Source organism: Anopheles cruzii, chromosome 3, assembly GCF_943734635.1.
Source record: "Anopheles cruzii chromosome 3, idAnoCruzAS_RS32_06, whole genome shotgun sequence".
Taxonomy (NCBI): Eukaryota; Metazoa; Arthropoda; class Insecta; order Diptera; family Culicidae; genus Anopheles; species Anopheles cruzii.
The window spans coordinates 26,097,878-26,118,089 of NC_069145.1; the positions used below are offsets into that span (position 1 = coordinate 26,097,878).

The 20,212-nt window shown below is 51.4% G+C and overlaps 3 protein-coding genes across 5 annotated transcripts; all 3 read left to right on the forward strand.

Annotated features, from left to right (window-relative positions):
- Nucleotides 1-236: 236 nt before the first annotated feature.
- Nucleotides 237-13,255, forward strand: LOC128272537 (uncharacterized). The gene is made up of 4 exons (XM_053010363.1): nucleotides 237-569; nucleotides 9,243-9,541; nucleotides 10,950-11,319; nucleotides 11,423-13,255. The coding sequence occupies exons 1-4, from the start codon at nucleotides 548-550 to the stop codon at nucleotides 12,793-12,795; spliced, it is 2,064 nt and encodes a 687-aa protein (XP_052866323.1). The 5' UTR covers nucleotides 237-547; the 3' UTR covers nucleotides 12,796-13,255.
- Nucleotides 13,256-13,607: 352 nt separating this feature from the next.
- Nucleotides 13,608-15,658, forward strand: LOC128273477 (uncharacterized). 3 transcript variants are annotated; one of them, XM_053011446.1, is made up of 4 exons: nucleotides 13,608-13,658; nucleotides 14,158-14,401; nucleotides 14,474-14,595; nucleotides 14,875-15,207. In XM_053011446.1, exons 2-4 carry the CDS (start codon nucleotides 14,215-14,217, stop codon nucleotides 15,067-15,069), a joined length of 504 nt encoding a protein of 167 aa, XP_052867406.1. In that variant the 5' UTR covers nucleotides 13,608-13,658; nucleotides 14,158-14,214; the 3' UTR covers nucleotides 15,070-15,207. The 3 variants fall into 3 exon arrangements, with proteins under 3 accessions (XP_052867406.1, XP_052867404.1, XP_052867403.1); XM_053011444.1 differs by lacking the exon at nucleotides 14,875-15,207 and adding an exon at nucleotides 15,385-15,658 and having other exon boundaries at nucleotides 13,610-13,750; XM_053011443.1 differs by having other exon boundaries at nucleotides 13,610-13,750.
- A 707-nt stretch (nucleotides 15,659-16,365) lies between these two features.
- LOC128273478 (glutathione peroxidase-like) lies at nucleotides 16,366-18,468 on the forward strand. The gene is made up of 4 exons (XM_053011447.1): nucleotides 16,366-16,422; nucleotides 16,846-17,077; nucleotides 17,281-17,402; nucleotides 18,162-18,468. The coding sequence occupies exons 2-4, from the start codon at nucleotides 16,879-16,881 to the stop codon at nucleotides 18,348-18,350; spliced, it is 510 nt and encodes a 169-aa protein (XP_052867407.1). The 5' UTR covers nucleotides 16,366-16,422; nucleotides 16,846-16,878; the 3' UTR covers nucleotides 18,351-18,468.
- The last annotated feature ends 1,744 nt before the right edge of the window (nucleotides 18,469-20,212 follow it).

Below are 20,212 nucleotides of genomic sequence, written 5' to 3' on the forward strand. Positions count from 1 at the left end.
AAGCTTGGACCACCACGTTCGGACCACGACGACGACGCCGTTTCGGGTTTGTTACCGACGACCACAAAGCCGACGACGATGGTCGACGGTCTTCGCCGTTGATTCGGGCACCCGAAGCCAGCCGCGGTGTAAGCCGACTAATCCCCACCCGGGCCGGTCGGGTCCCATTTGGAGGGCACTTTTTTATAAATGCACAGTGCAGATGCACCATTTGCCTAATCTGTGCAACGGTCTGAGCCAGCACGGATCGAGGCGTTCAGTGTTTCCCCCCGTTGTCCCCAGGCCCCACCAGAGGCCGCCCACCGGAGAGCTGTGCGCAAAGTCGACCCGATTCATCGTGACATCCAATCGAGGTTTGGCCGTGGAGTTGAGTTGACGTGCTTATTTGGTGTGGTGTGTTCGTGCCAACGGGTGCCGTAGTGAAGTAGTTCTTCGGGTTCTCCGGGGACCCTCCGTTCTGGACTCTAGAACCCTGCAGGCCGTGAAACCGTTGTGAGTGAAGCCAGATCGAAGCCAGCCACCGAAAAGCGGGAACGAAAGCAGCGCCATGTGGTCCAAACTATTCCTAGGTGAGTGATGGCGCAGACCTACTTTGCTACCTTGGCATCGGATGGGAATGTCGGCAGTGAGTTTCGGATCGAACGCGGCAAATGTCATCGACGTGCGGATGACACGCTGTGAACAAGGGACGGCGGCAGAGTCTGGGCAAATGTCACCACCATCGCACCGAATTGGGATCGGAATCCCACCCGGGGGCCGCCAAGATGGTGTAACCCTTGTGCAACACCCCGCTCGGTTAGCGCTCCCCGTCTTTGGTCTCGATGCTGGTAATTACCAGGCCTACCGCGATTGGTGTACGGAAAATTCTAGCACAAATTCTCGTGCCCCAATTTTCCGCCGCAGGGTGTGTTTAGTGCACGCGCGTGGTGCAGAAACGTCCGACGGTGGTCGGATCGGAAATGAGCCCAGGGCTTACCGCAACGGCAGGGCCTATTTGCATAGACCACACACGCCTCCGGCGCCTTCTGATCGCTCGGGGGGTTGGTGCGAACTTTTCCAATGTTTGCGAGGGAAGTTATGGGCCAAGGCTTGATCATTTGCATGTTGGAACACAAGAACGGCGATAGCGGCGGAGTCAGAGGAGAGAGCTTAGGACACGCCTTGTTACGTGCAGTTCTTGGAAACTTCCACCAAAACATTCGCTGTCATGTGGAAGTAATGTAGTTAAACCATCATTTCGTATTCTTTCCCTTGGCGATTTGAGGGCCTCCAGCCCAAAGCCAATCTCTCCAAAAGTGACCATGTAGAAATGAACAAGAAATCAATTAGACACGAACAAGTTAGCGGAAACTGCCAGCGGCTCGAACGTATGACAGCGTTTTCTAGCCATCATTTTTCAACTGCACATTTCCTATTGCTCACTTCCTAGCGGCGTGCCGAGCGGTTGTCCCGGACATCCAAGAAAGGGGCACGTAGGAGATGTCGGAGAACTTGCCCCACAAGAAACCTGTATCGTGGGGCGCTAGCGGGAAACGGAGCGGGTTCAAACACAAAACACACACACACATGCAACAGTCACTCCGTCAGTCGGAATGGGGGTCTCTTGTGCTCCGGTTAGAGCATCGCAAGCCCCTGGGAAACGGCACCTTGCCTGTAGGTGGGCGCTCCAGACAGCACGGAACGGGAGCGGGAGCGCGGAACGGGTGGAGAAACAAAACAACAAACGCCAGCATCCGGTTTTGCAATTTAGAAAGCAACAAAACCAAAACTCAAGCAACCCACGCCGGTGGCACCTGCTGCCGGGCTGGCCTTCTTTCCTCCGGACGATCGCATTACGGTCCAGGGTCCCAGTCATCTGCATCTGCCAATGTCTGCTTGCATCTACTTATGCTATGGAAACTACTTCATCATAATAGCCTGTCATCAGCTCGGACCTGCGCGTTGTCACGGACTGCATCCACGGCGCTGCAGCTCATTACGTAACCGTAGCCACGCGGCCGGTGCCAGAGTCGGAGTCGGGAGAATGGAACTTGCGCCGGACACGGGCCTGGACGGCCTTTCGCCCGGCGTCCGGTGAGAGGTTGCATCGGAATAGAAAATGGAAGTGCATCGTCCGGGAACGATCAGGTGGGCAGCATCGAGCGGTGCATTTGCATTCCAATCGATCGGGGTCCCCCAACCAGCCAACCAACAAAAGCGTCACCCTAGGGGGGAGTCTCCCAGGCTACGGTCGCCATTGTGATGCTAATTATCGAATTACACCTTTTTTCTTCCGATCGAGCGAAGTAGTGAGCGCCGGCCGACGGGAGGTTCGGTCCACTCGATTACATCGGTTCCATCGGGGTCCAACTCGCCCCATCCTTTCGCCGCAGGTACTTGGCCACTGGTCGAAGCTAAGTGGCATCATTTTTCCCATCCTAAACGCTTTTGTCTCAATGGCGCAAATGAGCCGATGACAGCGATGGGCTGGCTTCATCATCTTCGGCTAGCCCCGGTGTGGAAGCGGTCGTAGGATTGCGGAGGGATGCGCGAGACCGTGAGAGTGCGCATCTTGAAGGGCACGCGATAGACGTAAGCCTGGGAATGCCCTTTCGATGGACGGACGGACGCTCGTTGTTTTCTCAGCTTGTTTGTACAAACGAACAGAATGAAATGGCGCAGAAATGATCCGTCTGGAGCGCCCGGAGCTAGTAGACCAACCAGAAGAAGAGCGAGAAAAAGGTGAATCACGGAGTGCATCAAAACTGGTGCTTATGAGGGTGGTCAAATTTGTGGTCAAGTTTATTTGACACGTTGCTAAGGAATTGCAACTATTTAATTAATATGCTGAAGTAGATTACAGAAGTGTAGTCGGAAGTCCTCGTACAGGTGCTTCAAAGTATTTGCCATGAACACGAATTAGTGGTTTCTAAAGGCGAACTCTGTAGGCTGCGGTTCAAGAAACCCACTCCTGACCTCGGGCAGACCCGGACACCGAGAAAGGCACTAGCACTTGATGGCTTAAACATTTACCTTTTCCAGCCAAGCATGTGAACTTTCTGTTTCACGTTACCGGCTCGGGACGTTTGCTCCAAAAACCGATCGAAAGAGAAACATCACGTTACGGTCCACCACCGGTGGGGGGTTTAGTCTACCTTTCGGTTTTGGCGATGCGCCAAACATGCGCCACCGGCGGGGAAGAGGGCACAAAAGGCCGGACTGTCTTCGGCGCCGCTCGAGATCATCCTTTTCCCGTTTGGCACTGCCACTTGTTATGCAATGTTTGGTTTGGAGGGTTTGAAGAACCTGGGCCACCTGGGTGAGGAGACACCTGCACCTGGCATCGCGGTGCCAGCGATGCGGGCGATGATCTGTTCCGATGTGGCGGGAGTTTATTGAGGGGTGAAAGCTTTTTCCAAATAAATACACTTTCTGTAGCTCGGGGTACTCAATTAGCATTGTCTATTGTTTTTGGTCCACCATCATTAGCGCCACGTACGACGGCGGTGGCGGCGGCGACGTTGGTCTGGTTGCTGGTGGAACCGATGTAGCGATAGATTGCACCGGGCAAGATGTGAACTCTAATGCTAGGGAAGCAGGGTACAATTTGCGTAACAATTGCAATAAGTTGATTAGAAACCCTTAGAAAGTTCATTTATACAGCCAAATACAGGCATTAAAATGATTCATTTTAGAGGCAAACATTTTGTATCAATTTTATTCAATTGATCAAAACGTAGGCAGGCTCCTAAGTGGTCTTCGCCGCGCGTAAACGTTACCGATCGAAAACAATTTGCGCCACTAACGGGAAACCCAATTTAAAGGAGGTTCCATACTGGTGTTGGCCGTACTCTTTCATCTTTCCTACCATTTTGCTCGCTGCCCGTTTTCATATGAACATAAAATTTCACCCAATGCCGCGCTTCCGGCCCCATCACCGGTGAGGGGCTGGACCTTGATGAAATGGCAAACTTTGCCGTCCGTTTCCGGTTCGCGGTGTGATGCAATACGCAGCATTGTCCGCCGTCCTAAGCCGCGCCGAGCCGTGTGCCGCTGGCCAATTAAAGTCTTTGGTCGTCTTTGGCCATTTTTACTGCTCTAATCACCCATCACGCCGACCTACCAGGGTGGTCAGCCCACCACCGCCGCCGCCGCCGCCGGGTATCGCATAAAAGCATAAAAGACGGTCCGCCCGGCCGTGCGCAGCATCCGCGTGGTGGCGCTTGCGCATTGTGCAGCGTGCGCATGGTATTTATGACTCCATTCTCTCGGGCCGCGCGCGACCCGGGGGTTATCATCATGATTCGGGGCGGGGCGGTGTGGATGCAGGTGACAGCCGGTGGAATGCCGTGGACACTTTTCCACCTCGCAGTACGGTGCAACCGTTTAGAAAGTGGAAATTCGATGCACATCGTTATGCGCGCGCGCGCGGGTGACCGGCGGAATGATCGGTGGCGCCGTCGATGTGGGAGTCGGCCTGGCTCGGCCTGGCAGACGCAATGCTTTGGAAGGTTGATGCACTTGCAGCACCCATGACTGCACCGACCAGATAGCATCCGGCGGCCATTTCCACACATAGGTTTCTATCTTTTTTTTCATTTTATGCACCACGCAACCGTGAAGAGCGACGGATTGACACGCTGACGGATTAATGGCGTCCGTTTGTCGGTGCTGCAAGCGATAGTGATCGTTTTACAGCTTCGGTTGGTCCTTCGGCTGACATTTGCTAAGCCACACGCTTTTCCGCGTGCCGCGTGTCAGGTAATACTGTCCCCGCGGGATCACCGTGATCCGTTCCCACAATCCGATCCGAAATGGTGCCCCGTCGGATACATAATAGTGCGCCAGAAATGGGAAAAAAATAAACCGAAAACTGAAATTAGTTAACCACTAATGGGCCCGTCGCACCGCTCATCGCTCATTTATGATTACTTTTCTCACGCTCGTCATCGGCACGCAACGGCACTCGGGTGAGATTGGAAAATATGGAAAGTGGCCGATGGCGGGAGCGGGTTTTTGGTTTTCTTTGCCGAAAACTCGAAACCGTTAATTTCTGGTTTTGATGTGCAAATTTGCGATGGGACCGCGGTGCTTTACGTAAGCTAGGCCGCCAGTGCTCCCCCGTTGCATAGTTAAATAACCGAACCTGATCGACGCTAATGCCGCGGCCGATGTCGGTGCTCTATGCTGCCTCGATGCCGCAGCCGACTGCCGTTGCACCGCAGCCCCGGACCGTCACGAGTTTTCACAGCGTCTTCCCCACACGCAGCTTGGAAAAGGGATCGAAATGATCGTTTCAAAAAATCTTTGACGCGATTTCGAGTGCAACATAATTAGGGTTACGTAGCCCCGATTTTTTTTTTCGGGGTGGGTGATGAGACGCGTTTGTTAAGAATTGCCAAACAGCGGAACAGCGGATTATTAGCAGCACAAGTAGTGGAGTCAATGAAAACTCGGACAGTGAAGTCGGAACGCACAACCAACAGAAAAGAACGACGAAATTCAAAGATGGAAATTAAAACACGCACACCGACGCGTTATCCAACGATCGTAATCCTGTCGTGAATCCCGATCGAGCGATCGATTCAACCTTCTCTGTGACAGTGAGGCCGTGATCGATCGAACCCCTTGGCTTGGCCGGTGGGAATCGTGTAACGTGCCCCGTAACGGCGCTAAATGCCACGACAAATGGCTAATGACGCTACGCACATTATCGACATCGACTCCCGATCGATGCGTTCCGTGCTCAGGTTTTCGTGCTTTATTAAATCAACCCCCACCCGTCCATCCACCGGACGGTGCCACGGCACGCACGGTGGCGCCATCCCGCCGCGCGAAGGTCCATTTGCACGCTCAGAGCCCAGAGAGCCACAAACTTGAACTTGATCGCTCGATCGATCGGCGATGCCGATCTCGCTCGACGAGGCTTACACCGTCTCGCTCTCTCTCTGTCTCTCTGTCTCGTTCGGTGAGCTTTCACGAAACGCACCGATCGTGCAAATCATGCCGAACATGATTACGATCAGGCGCGTGCGGCTTCCGTACGGTCGGGAGTCCCCACACACCGGCCAGATGTGCAGCCAGGCGCTGTGGGCATCTGATGGGTTTAGCGTATCGGAAAAGGTGGCTCGAAGCGGGTTCCGTACAGGTTCGCGCTTCGCGGGTTGGAAAAACCGGAAGACGAAAGTGGCAAACGAAAGTCCAAAAACTTTGTACTTCACACGCGCGGAAGGCGTAATTTAGTGGCCGCATGTTAACCAGTCTGGTCGGTCGCGAACCGCGAACAGCCTGCCCCGTAAGCCATCGCACCAAGTTGGGGAGAATCAAGTCGTGCGGGCCGCGGCCGTTTTAATACGGTTACAATAAAATGGAAATCGAAAGTTTCGTCTGCTACCTAGGGGCCGGGCCGGGCCCGGAACATGGCGGATTTACTGTTTACTTTTAACCATCAACGAAAATCAGCAGGTAGCTTCAGCCTTCGATCGAGCCGGGAGTAGATTCGCGCAACGTTGTAGCTACCACATACGGGAAGCGACACACTCCGACAGGTTTGACCACCGAACGTGAGTGGTTTCGCTGCCACTAGACTCATGCCAAGCCAAGGTGACGTGAAAACGGAGCCCCGGTGCAACCATAATAATAACAGGACTGCGAAAGAGGAACGATCTCGTATGTAAAGTACCATCCTGAAGGTGCCAAGCCAACGACCGAAACCCAGCCGCGTGACGGAATACAAATTAATTTCTCACCCGAAGCCACAGGACGTGACAGAGGAGCCGGCCGGGGCCATTTTACCGGCCTTCCCTGCTGCTGGTCTTGCATTGTCATTGGCATCGATCGGGCGAGAAACGGGACCCAGAGTGGGCTGGCGGCTGTCGAGGGTTTTTACAGCAGCCCCAGCGACGGCGATTAAGAAAGAAAGTTTGGCCCGGTGCTCCACACAGTTTGGTCGTTGAGGTCCGGGCGCCATTAATGACGACTTTGCGGCCGCCGACGACTAATGGGTGAACCTGTGGTGTAGCGGGCGAGTGAACGATTGAACTGCGCGAAACATTTCACGGAGATTAATAGTGATCCCGGCGTGTGCGAAATCGAGTGTACGTATGCGCCGGCAACCGTGTCCGCGATGCTCGCGGGCTTTACATAAAGAAAGGTTTTGCACATTTAATGCACATACGACGAGCGCCATGAGCGTCTCGTTGGAACATTACTTGCACCGACCGCGTGCCGACCGTGAAGCGATTTCACCGGTTTCCGACCGGAATCGGATCAAGATTAGCAGCAAGAAGTGGTGAAAATAATCGGTGAAAGACGCTAAGCAGGTGAAGCTTTGCCCGCCGTCTGCGAGTTCACCGTGCTCGAAGACTCTCGGGAAGACCAACGAGAGACGGTTTCGGATGACGGATGAAATATTTCACGCTCGGCAGGGAAACGGGTTTGAGTGTCACTTTCTGGCTCTGCTAATCAGATGGTACCGGTACACGACTCCACCGGACCCGATTGTGGAAAAGCGAGCCCGGCGTTTGTGGCACCGAAAACCGTCAATTATCACACCACCACGGTCGCTACGCGGTGGACAGTTCTATCGTCGTTCGAGGGTGACTTTTTCTGGACCGCTCTCCGGGGTCCGGACACTTTCCCATCCGGCCGCACGGAGCGTGCAATGGAAGCCATTTCGGAGCATTGTCGTCGGTGGTCGTGACCGGTGGCCACTTCGACGCCATCGAATTGACCGCTCGAATTCGGTGGCACGCCAGCAAAAACTTTCTTGCGTCACGGCGCAATCCACAGCGATACGATCGGGTATCGAATCCGCGTTCCGGACATTGGATGCCGGACTTGTGCACAAAACTGGAACCGGCCGTCATTGTGCCGTAATCGGTTTTAATAACCGGTGTGCTACTATAATAACGGCGACTTCGGGTGGTTTGCGCAAGAACGCACCCCCCACGCAGATCGGAGAGCTCGGAAAGGCCCCCAAAATGCCAACGCTGACACAGCGTGGAACCCAAAACCGCCGTCTCTCGTTGGGTGATTTTATATTTTGATAGCTCCATACATAACCTTCAAAATCCGTAGTAGAGAGATGGCCGGTAGGTCGTCTTCCCTTCGGAACCGTTCTCCACCGCGGTTACCAGCAAATTAATTACGATCGTAATCGGCTTTGTTTGGTCTAGATCTTCGTGACCAGAGCGCGCGCGCGCGCGCTGGCCGCGTCGTCGTTTCTTGGGAAGCGATTTTGGAAGATCGGGCTCCATTCCCCAACATCTTAATCCAATCGGACCGCAGCACGCACAGTTGTCTCACAAGTTTTTGGTGATGAAACGTCGGTCAGGTCGGGCACTTGGCTGTGATTTTTCTCAGACTTTTGCTCGGCTTTTGATTACTACGAAGACGCTGAATGAGTCGTGAACCTTGACTTCTATTGCTACCTGATAAGTTCCTTAATTAGATTCCATTCCAGCTGGCAGCACTCGCCGAGCCGGTGGGAACCCTCAGGGGGCGAGACGAACCGAGTGACAAAATATTGTTGCCGCCGACCGTAGAGGTGTAGCGTTATATCGTCTCCTCAACCCAACCCCTCAACGAAACCCCTGATAACAATGAGCCAAAAGTGAAGCCTTCGGCGTGGAAGAATTTGATCAACGCCAAACTCTCGGCGGTACGCATCTGGTCGATGCGTATTGTGAATGCAATGGCTGTTCTCACGAGGCCCGCACGAGCCGAGGTCGCCTATGCACCCTGCGGTGTGCGGCATGCACTTTGGATGCTACTGTTGCAACGTTTCTCACTCGATCTTAATCGTTGTCTGCGCCAGAACAATGGGCGAAGCAAAAAACGGGCTTTCTGACGCCATCTGTCGCGTAGTTGGTCCGTTACATAAGGCGGTGCGGTATTTGGGCGCGATTAGTCAACACATTGGCAAACGTACTTTGCCGAAGGTTTAGTAGACTCCACTACTGCGCGGGCTGCGATGTTGTAGAGACCATGCAATGCATCGAGTATGGGTTTGTTGGGTACTCTTCGAAGCGGAAGCACTTAGCGGAACGCTCCTCTAAGTGCAGTAGTTGGTAGATATTCATCATCAGCCGCGGTAAGGTTAACCATTGTATTGGTTTCATATCTATTGCTTTCATCGATTTCTACAACCGCAATGGCACTCCACAACATATATAAACTCGCAACAAAATAGTGGTTGCCTTCAATAAGACACCATAAAGTGCAGTGTAGTAATTAAATGTGGAACCGTTTTAATCTTCTAGCAACGCTCCTGCTAGGGCTGACGTTGGCGGACAAGCAGAACGCGACCGAGCCGTCGGCAGCGGTAGCCGCTAACGCCGCGAAGGAGAAACGTCAGACGGAACACGAGACGCGATCGATTCCACTGTCGGTAATTGGTGGCCGTCGCCAGCAGCAACAACATCAGCCACAGGAGTACTATCAGAGCGAGGAAGCGGCCGCTCAGTACGCTCAATACGCGCAGGCGAGCGCCGGTCAGCCCACCTACAAGGCGTCCGCGGCCGGGCACAAAGCCTCCCAGGAGCAGCCGCAGTACCAGGAGGTAAGAAAAAAGCCCCACAGCCCCAGCCCCGAAGCCAGGCGGTGGGTTTGCGCCCAGCTATCGTCGGGCCATCTTCAGCCCTTTCGGTCACCGGAGGGCCCACGTTCAGCACTTTTCGTAACCGAACCGAACGTCGTGATACACGCTCGACCGTTTTAGCACCACGATCGATCGAGACGCCGCGCCGTTCTTACGCAACGACGCCAACGACGACGCAAGCCAACCTCGACCGAACTCAAGAATGGAGTCGTCGGGATGAGCCTATAAAAAACATGCGGTCCGCACAATTATTCGGACGGAGTATCCTCTTCGGCTGCTCGACGCCGTTTGAGCTGGACTGGGCTTATTATTTTACGATTAATAACGAAATTCCCGGCGTGCCTTCTGGCACCGTGCGGCGGCAGTGTCGACAAATATCGTCCTGCCGTGGGGCACATGCTTGTTAAGTGTGTTCATTTCGATGGCTGCTGAAAACTGCAGCGGCTTCCATATGAGCGTCACAGTAATATGCTGGCCACCATTTCAGGAAGTCTACCAACTCTACCGTAGACTCTGCTGCAGCTTCGTCGTGATCACGCTCATAAAGCATGACAGTCTTTGGACGTCAGAAAAAAGCCAAGCCATTCCGTCGCCACAAAGGTTGGCGAGATCCGTCGGAGAGTAGCATCCGCTACGTGACTTTGAAGCAGATTTGAAGTTTCCCTGTTTCGACGACGTACTTTATCGAAACCTGTTCCATTCGTGGCGGCAGGCAGCGGTTCGATCCCGAGGGCTGACCTATGAACGACCTCTAATTACACGGCGGGACGAGTTTCATGATGAAGATCATGATGATGATTTACCCACGCTATTCATCATGCATATTTTTTGGCCCAAAGTCCAACATAAATCACGTTGCGCTAGGAAATGCGGAGTCGAGCACGAGTTTAGTAAATCATCCCAAGAGTTCATGTTTATGGTTTGGGCAATCCGCAGTTTTCACAAGTTCCGTTCCGTGACTGCCAACGAGTGTTTTGCCTGGTTTGTTACAATCATATTTTAAAGAAATTCAAATACTACACTGAGCGGTTCATTATGGACCCTGAAGCTACAACTATTATCATATCTGACCGCCCGTAGACGGCCGTTAGCTAATTTGTGGCCGCCGGCACCGATCGTCAACATTAAATTCCACCCGAGGGGCTCGGATAATCACGGCACGGTGTTATCGAGTAATTGGTTCCTGAAGAGCGCGACCGGAGTTCAAGTACGGTTGCTAGCCGCAGGGTACGGTTTCGCAAATCTCACGCTCGCCGCGTGCAAAGATCAATTCCGCGATGACATTATCGAGCCAACGATCGACGGGGGCATAGGACCGGACCGAGCACGAAAGGACCTTCAATTTGCTGACGAATCGATGTATTTTTAGATTCCCCCCGAGTACATCAGTCTGCTCCACCAGTTGGCGGAACATCAGCCCAAGGCAGCTGCAGTGAAGCAGGGCAAGGCAGTGGCGCACCACCAGCAGCAACTCCAGCACCAGCACCAGCAACAGCAGCACCAGCAGCAGCAACAACAGCAGCAGCAGTATGAACATCCGAGTCACGCGCAGCAGCCGAACCAAAACCATATCCAGTACATCACCGAGGAGGAGTACGCGCAGCTGGTAAAGCAAGCCCAGCAGCTACCGAGCCCGGCTGGACCGCAGGCCTACCATCCGCACTATCACCACCAGCACCACCAGCCGCAACAGCCGCAAGGACTGCAGGCCTACGGTCGAGCCCCGGCGCACGCTCCGGGTACGTTGCATGAGGCACTTGTTATTTTTTAATTAATTTACAAGAGATTGATGGGAGTTTCACGGGTATCATGTATTTCTTTGATTCTCATCGACAACGATAGCCCAGCACAAGTATCGGCCCGCCATTCAACTGCTGGAGACGAGCGAAGATCAACCGGGACCTTATGGGGCGGCCGACGGAGAGCAGTATCGCATCCAGTACAAGAGCATACAGCAATCCGGCACAGTGACGCCCGTTCCGAAGCCAGTTAGCTCTTTTTCCTTCGAAAAGGAACTCGCTAAACTGGTAGAGTCCAACCGGCCGCTCCCATACCGCCAGCTCGCTCATCCGCACCCGGCGCACCACGAGGCTCAGCACGAAGCGCAACGCTACGGGCCGACACCCAGCCCGCAGTCGCACGAGTACACCTACGTGCAGGCCGGCGGACCAGCCCACGACCACGGCGGCGCCCCACAGCAACCACCGAAACACGCGAAAGCACAGTACGTGGCATCGTTCGCCCAAGGGCACCCACTGGCGGGGCCGAAAATTAGTCCAGCCCATCTGCAGGTTGGGCCGCAGAAGTTTAGCGACATTCCGGCCCAGAAGTACCAGTTCATTGGCAATCCTGAGGCACACCACCACCCGCAGCACCATCACCAGGCCCCGGCGCACCAGGGACAGCAGTACTTTGCGGAGGTTTCGCCCAAGCAGCACCCCGGCACGCCGTCGCCCAAGATACAGTACTACGTGCCGAAGGAGAAGAACGTCCAGGTCTACTACCAACAGCAGCAGCAACAGCAGCAACAGCAACAGCACCACCAGCATCAACAGCAGTTGAAGGAACAACAGGCGCTCGAGGAACACTCGCCCCAGCATCCGATGAAGATCGTCGAGGCACCGCAGCTACAGCATGAGAAGCCCCAGAAGACGGTCCAGTCGGTGCACCGGCCAAGACCGGCTGAGCAGCAACAGGTACAGCACCGGTATGCACCGCGCGAAAAGCAACAGGACCAGCCCAGCCCCGTTTCCAGCGATCCGCACGCGCCGTCACGCTCGTCCATCTACGTGTCGCAGTCGACGGGAGTGAACCAGGCTACGGCCGCCGCGACGCCTGCTCCGGCGGCACACTACGGCGAGAAGCACCACAAGGTGCCACCGAAGATCGATCGCCCGCTGACGCCGGAGGAGTTCCAGGCGCTGGTTGACGCCGGGTACTCCGTCGTACCGGTTCCTGTGCCCGTTCCAGTGCCAATTTCCCAGTATCAGGCCCAGCAGGCAGCCTTGGCTGCTGGCGGTCACCCCGGACAACGGGGAGGACCCCATCCGACGCCGTCGTCCGGTGGCCGGCAGGTGGCCCAGGCGTCCCGCTATCATCTGCACCAGTTGGCTGCGGCCGAAAATAATCCCAACCAGGTCGTAACTTACCTGCGTCCGCTGCACCTCGATCCCTTCTCGGCCGGGGTGCGTGGACCGCATAAAGCGGCTCCCTAGGACCCTAGGACCCCGGACCGGGAACACGCGACTTGACAGGACACATCGATCAGAGCCGGTGTGACGCAGCCGAACTGAGAGACACCAGCGCGCAAGTGGGACGCGAAATGCGCGGTCACGGCGCTGGAGACGAACGACACGACAACTTTCTCTAGCCGTAGCCGTACCTACCAAATAGTGTATAGTCTTGTTTAATTTATCGGCCGACGACCAGTAGTAGTTTGCGCGGAGAGCGTGCAACAGCAATGCAGCAACACACTCAGCCATTGCGAAGCGGAGCAGTATTCTATACAATATATTTGAACGTTGTTTCATCCCGTGGCGCGCTAAGCACGGTTCAAATTCACCATTCTTCATCGGTTATCGCAGTGACCGTAAAGGTTCGAAACCCCATTACTCCACTCGACGGTTAATTTATTCAGTAAGCATTTTGATTGTACGATCTTTTACGATGTCTATGAAATGTTTTTGTGCAAAATAAACACAAACCAATTTATAGTTTAACACATCAGTGTTCTCATTGATATGTTTTCCCGTTACGGAACCCCCGTTTGGATTGAAATTACTAAACACAATTGTAAAACTGGTGAGAAAATAAATATTGTCCCGTAACGGATAATTCGAAATAAAAACACTCTCCCGGTGACAAAACATCAATCCATCGCTCTTCGCTGGCGATGTATTGTGGTGCGATGTTTTCGATGAAATCGTTTGCCCCGGTCACAGCTGTCAAATGACTCGGAGACAAATTGCGTCGACATTAAACACCAAAACATACCGACCGTCGCTGAATGAAGAATTTATCTCTCGGTAAAGTTTTGACAAGAAATCAGTTCGTTTTAGTCCCGCGAATTTCGAAACACGTAAGTAGCCTTTTCCGATAAACAAGCACAACTGGCCGGTAATGTTGTCGGTGAAAAGTACATTTCTGACCGTTGTCGGTGTCATAATAGCTGTGAGTATTTGGACTTTGCTCGTTACTTTATCATATCGCACATTCTGCATGGGGCAGCTAGGAAGCGGAAGGTACGGGTCCGGCGATAGTGATGCCATCATTGCTGATGATGGGCTCTAATTTTTAACCACCTGACTCACACCGGTTGCTTCCCCCTCGGGGGGCCGCTTTGCCTCTCTTGGCCTACGACATTCCGCAAGTCATTGTGCGTCGTGTGATTTGTTTGCTTCACGACCACCAACGGTCCTTAAGCGAGTACTTGACGCTCGACGGTGGCCCACCGTCGCCGTATACACATCTGGCCGATTGTGTGCCGTGTTCTCATCATTCAATATTCAGATAACCGGGCAACGCGGCTGTCCGATTGCACCATACACGCTAGGCTATAGATCGCTTTCGTTTTATAGTACGGCGCCAATCGATACTACGGCCAGTCTAGCGCGGTACCCAACGACGGAACGACGATGGAGGACTACAAGAACGCGAAATCGGTTTACGATTTTACCGTGAAAGATTCGCAAGGCGCCGACGTGAGCCTGGACAAGTACCGCGGCAAGGTACTGCTCATCGTCAACATTGCCTCCAAGTGCGGCCTCACGAAGGGCAACTATGCTGAACTGACGGAGATGTCGGAGAAGTACGCCGACAAGGGTAAGAAGAGCATCGTGGCCGGTTAAAGTTATTCTGCCACAAATCTTACCCCCTTCTTCGCTTTTGTTGTAGATTTCAAAGTACTGTCCTTCCCTTGCGATCAGTTCGGTGGCCAGATGCCGGAACAGGATGGGGAGGAGATGGTGTGCCACCTGCGTTCGGCGAAGGCAAATGTTGGAGACGTGTTTGCTAAGGTACGGTACACTTTTGTTTTATTGATTTTATTAATTTTTAAACGCTTGGTTACTTCCATACTGTCTGTTGAGTCGTAGAATACGAAGTTGCGCCAGGCAATCGTTGAGATTATGCAAAACGCTTGTGTTGCGTGGCATGACATGCATGAACCGTGACTAGTGGTTGGTTTGACCATAGATAGTGTGTGTTTGTGATAACGTTTGAGTAACAGTTTTGGTTTTGCTAAACGCCAAGAAGGCTGTACCAAATTCACATTCGATTTTACATCTTTCCGCCAGATCGAAGTCAATGGGGATGGTGCCGATCCGCTCTACAAGTATCTCAAGCATAAGCAGGGCAGCATACTGGGCGATGCGATCAAGTGGAACTTCTCCAAGTTCCTGGTCAACAAAGACGGGCAACCGGTGGACCGGTACGCGCCGACTACGTCACCGAACAGTATCCTTAAGGATGTTGAAAAGTTGCTGGGCTAAAGCTATTGGCGACCGCAGCCGCAAGGACTTTGATCCGGTCCTTTCGCAAACACTAGTCAATAGTTTGGTTAAACTTGACATTTTTAAAATATTTCTGAAAAATCAATCTCTGAAATAAATGTGTTGTTTGAAAGTCGTGGTGAGTGCCTTTGGAAATTGAAGAAAAAAATGTTAGTTTTAAGGTTAGGCCTGAATCATGTCATTGACGGACTCGTCGATGATGGGAGAATAATTTTCACTCGTTTTATTATCTTCGTTTTACTTCGGCTTGCGCACTACTCTGAACTAAATCTGCTAAACTTGTTCCCGTTGTAGATCAAGGTGAATGGCGAGGATGCAGAGCCACTGTACAAGTATCTGAAGCACAAGCAGGGCGGCATTCTGGGAGACTCTATCAAGTGGAACTTTTCCAAATTTCTGATCAACAAGGATGGCCAGCCGGTGGACCGTTACGCACCGACTACGTCGCCGAAGAGTATCGTGAAGGACATTGATAAATTGCTGGGCTAAAAAATGGTGGCCGTAAGGACTCATGCTTGCTTTCTGTGTTTGATGCATCACTAAAATGTTAATGAAAGACTAATAAACTTTTTGCTTACAATATTTGGTAACAGTGTTGAGAAAGTTGTACTTTGATTGGTAAGTCTGAAGGGCCTTCTTCGGTCCTATCTTTTCCTTCAGCCCGATGCTTAGCACACGCGCACGTTATAAGAGAATATTATGGATGATGCATACCCACTAAACAAGTACTTGAAGCAGAACCTGGTTGGTATTAGCGGCGAAGAACTTAAGTGGAAATTTGTCAAGTTCTTCTTCAATAAAGACGGCATCCCGTTCGATCATTATGCGCCGTACACATACCCGAAAAGCATCGAGTAAAACATTGATAAGCTGATGGTAGCATAAGACAAATATGCATTGTCACCTTACGAATGCTTTACGTATGAAAGTCTGCTTATGCTGTTGTTGTATTCCATTCGTTTTCGACCAATAACGGCGTCAAAGTGTGCGCTTCTATAAAATGGAACCGGGAAGTAAAGGCACTTGAGTCACACCGTAAAATATGTGGACATTTATTTTGGGCTGTTTTGTTGTCTTTGTGCCATCCCGGTCGGTCAACGGGGAAACCTACGCAAGTACTGACGGTCAGTGGACGGCAGAGGTTAGGTGTGTTGCATTATTCATGGTTCTAAGCCTTCCTCGTGGCGAGCAATATGCGAAGTGTTCCAGGAGGAAAAAAGTTTCGCTTTTTCGTATTTAACTGGCCAGCTGATAGTAGAAAGTTTTCAGTCGAGCGCAAAAATCAATAGAATCCGGGTTACCAGTTAGCTTTCAGAGCCGGAACACGAAACGGTAAAACTCAGTGCAGTATCGGATGGGGCTTGTGCGGGACCTGAGAAATAGGAAATTGAGCAAAAAGTGTTTCGATCGAAACGGAGGGAACCCATTTTTTTCACTGTAAATCGTGTTTTTAACCAAAGACATAAAACGAACGGGTGTCGTCGAGTGGAAACACAGCTTGTGCTTGTACACGCGTGTTGATTGCATGACCTGTGACCGGCGAACTGGTCCGTTGTTCGTTTTCGCCGGCGTCGTGTTTAATTTCAATCAACAACGACTTGATTTGAATCTTGTTAATTTCTTCCCTTTCATCGTTTCATCGACGTGTTTTAACTAAAAAACCTTATTTTAGGACCTAAATAGGTCTATGCCTAATCCCAAATCGGTCTATGTCCACAGATCTAAGCTATCTCACAGTGTAAAATTGGTTCTCAGGTTAGCGAACAGCAGTACAGAAAGCCAGGGAACATGCAATCTACACCGGAAAAGGCGAAATCGATCTTCGAATTCACTACCACCGATCTGAACGGTAACGAGACCTCGCTCGAGCGCTTCCAGGGCACGGTATGCCTGATCGTGAACTTCTCCACCAAGGATGCTGCCTTCGACAAGGTGTTGGCTCTTCTCACGCCACTGTACCGAAAGTATCACAACGATTCTCGAAAAGGTACTAGCAGAGCGAACCGTGTGCCTAAAATGCTCCACCCGGCTTCGGCACTAGGGGCGGCAACCGTAGGCCAATGTCAACGCCATCCTCGGACCAGCCGCCCCAGTCACATATAGTAATGGCAACCTTCTGTATTGGCCACTTTTTTTTTCTCCTTTTCACATCCTCATCTTGCGGTCAACGTGACCGTGCCGGCGGGACAGACCTAAACATCCTCTTCTTCCCATGCTTCCAGTTCGGGGCCAAAGAGTCGCCGGCCGAGATTGTGGCGCGATTCGAAGGCGCCGGCGACCAGCCGATCGGTGAGATCTTCACCGAGATTGAGGTAAGTTAATGCGGGGATCCGTCGGATCGATCCGAATCACAGGGCTGCCGTACTTGGCCACACACACGATACAGTTTGGACGACGCCAGTCAAATATGGCACCCGTCCGCAGCCGTACACCGGCGCTGCTACGGTGTTGCGTTCTTGGCATGGAGAGATTTTCTCACAGGACTCATTTCACGCATCCTTCGGAGCGGTGCACGAGGCGTGTGTTTTTGATAACTGCACCGCAGCCTCAGCACGTCAACGATTATCGTCGCACGCGCTTTTCATCTTAATTGATCTGGGTCAGAGCCGCAGCGTTTATGGCCGCGATCTCAGATCGACGGCAGCGATCGTGCCCATCCCCACCGGACCAGGTGCCAGTTGATTAATTGTCGTCCTTGAGATGCATTTTTTCTCACTGTTATTCTCTGGTATGCCGCGGCTCGCGACTGCTTTGACAAACATTTTTTTTTGCTGCGTTATTGCCTCGCTTCCTTGAAGCGATGGCAACCTCCGCTTCGGTCGACACGTTGTCGACGATTCGACGCATCGTAAGTATCACCCCTTTTATGCTGCGGATGCGATTCAGTTACATATTAAATTGAGACCATCCGTATGGTCATTTTGTTAATCGAGCGAGCCAATCACACCCCACAATTGGCCGTTCGCGCCATTCGCCGTGTGCTAGAATTCGGTCCCTTTCCTTTCCACAACGGTTGATGGTTCTAATGTTTTGCGTTCTGTTTTTTTTTTTTTTTTTTGTGCTGCCCACAGGTAAACGGCTCCAAGACACCCGGACTGTACAAGTATCTGAAGGCGAAAAAGCCGGGCAATTGTGGTGGGTTCGTGAACAGTAACTTCACCATCTTTCTCACTGATCGCAATGGCGTGCCGGTCGAAAGGTTAAATGCTGGAATTCATCCTTACATGCTCGAGGATTTGGTTGAGGCGTTGCTGCATTGACCGCATTACCGGGGGGTTCTGACATGCGTATTGTCGTGTAATGTTGTACAAAGTCTGCAGAAGCTACGTCGCTTCTAACACTGTCGAATATTTCGAATAAAATCACATGTTGCTTACCCACTCACAATGCGTTTAACCTGTTTCACTATGAATATTACTTGCTAATCCTGAGTTTAATCACTACCGTTTATTACTTCCTCAACTAAGGGACGCATGCACAGATTAAAGACTAGTGCTAAATACACGACGAAAGGCTAAATATACGACGAACTAACTGGCGTGATTAGCGGTGAATATCTGCAGAACAAGCATGTGATCTAGTGAGCTTTGCGCCGGCTTAATGTCAAGGCTGTGTCACTTGTTTGTCTGACCAATAGCTAGAAGGAAGGGTTGCTGAAATTTTCAGAGCAGCGCGCAAGTATTGCCCAACGTGTTCCTTCGCGATCGCTGGCGGGCGTACGTCGCTTGCCGATGTCATATTGGAAAATGCCACCTCAATTAATGGACCCGCTCTACAGAGGAGGTCGCCAAAAATAAAATTTCTAAGCGCAGCGTTCATTGGTCAAGTAGAATGAATAAAAAAGGAACAATATATGAAACACACTATCGTTAGCAACCGATCACACATCGATCGATGAACTGTGGAGCTGTGCTTGTCCTTTACCGTGAATAGTATAGTCCAAATCAATTCAAAATATTAATGTGCTGGCGGTATTTCCGATTTTTAAAGTTCAAAGCCTTGTGAATCATTTCGAACGTAAGCGGTAAATTTGCGGCACAAATGGACACACGTGCCCCCGTAAAGCCACACCGGTTTCTGGGAAGCAGGAAGAGTCGCGGTCGAATCCTCAGCAAGACAAGTTAACTGACACACTGCACCAGTGCCGGTGGGACCGATCCGAAAGTGACCTTGAAGTCGTCCGTAACCGGGCGGACGCGATCGCTATCAATTGCCTCTGCCGGTTGCATGTGCACCACAACGCCTTATTGAACTGAATTATCTCGAAAAGCTGCGATCCTTCTCGGTGATCCAATTGAAGTGCCATAAGCATAAACTTATAAGCTTCAGAATGTGCACTACGCAAACATCGACGGCAATGTCACCAAACCACTACACTCAGCAAGAATCTAAAGATTTTTTAAACTTGTTTGTTTGCATTGCATGTGGTTTGATGAAAGTGAATACTAAATTAGACATTTTTCGATATTTCAAGGAATTTATATGCCTCAAGTTATGCACTCGGCATGACAACTGCATTATAGTTTTAAAATCATGACTTTTTAATGGATAGTCATCTGCAAATCTAAAAAACCCTATCGCTTATATGGGTAAAAATATAAAGAAATAGAAATTAGTTTATTTCTTCACCCCGACTCATATCGATATTATCTACTTTCCAACAATTTAACGTCCTGAATTGTCCCAACAAGTTGACTGCCCTCATAATAACCTCCTTTTCGCGCCATTTTCCTTGCCAGTTCAATTAGTTCTTCCATGTAGTGGTGCAAGTCGTACTTCAACAGTTCATAGAGGTAATAAGTTAATGCGAATATTTTATTTTTCATATCAAAGAGGATTAGTAGTACAAAGAGGATAAGTACTTCAAAGTAGTCAATAAAAGGTGCCCTGAACGAGCCAATTTTATCACTTTGTTTACTTCAATTCTCAGAATCAGATCCATCTCGGAATCTAGAGAACACAGAAAGCCAAAAATCCGGATTGGTCATAGTTAACTTCTCTATTTTAAATATAACTGAAATCCTCTAACTTCGAAATCGGCCATTGTCCGCCTTTACCGCATAGTGTACTGCTGCCTCTCCAAGTGCAAGTCCAAGTACAGTCGGAGCGACACCCAAGAGGG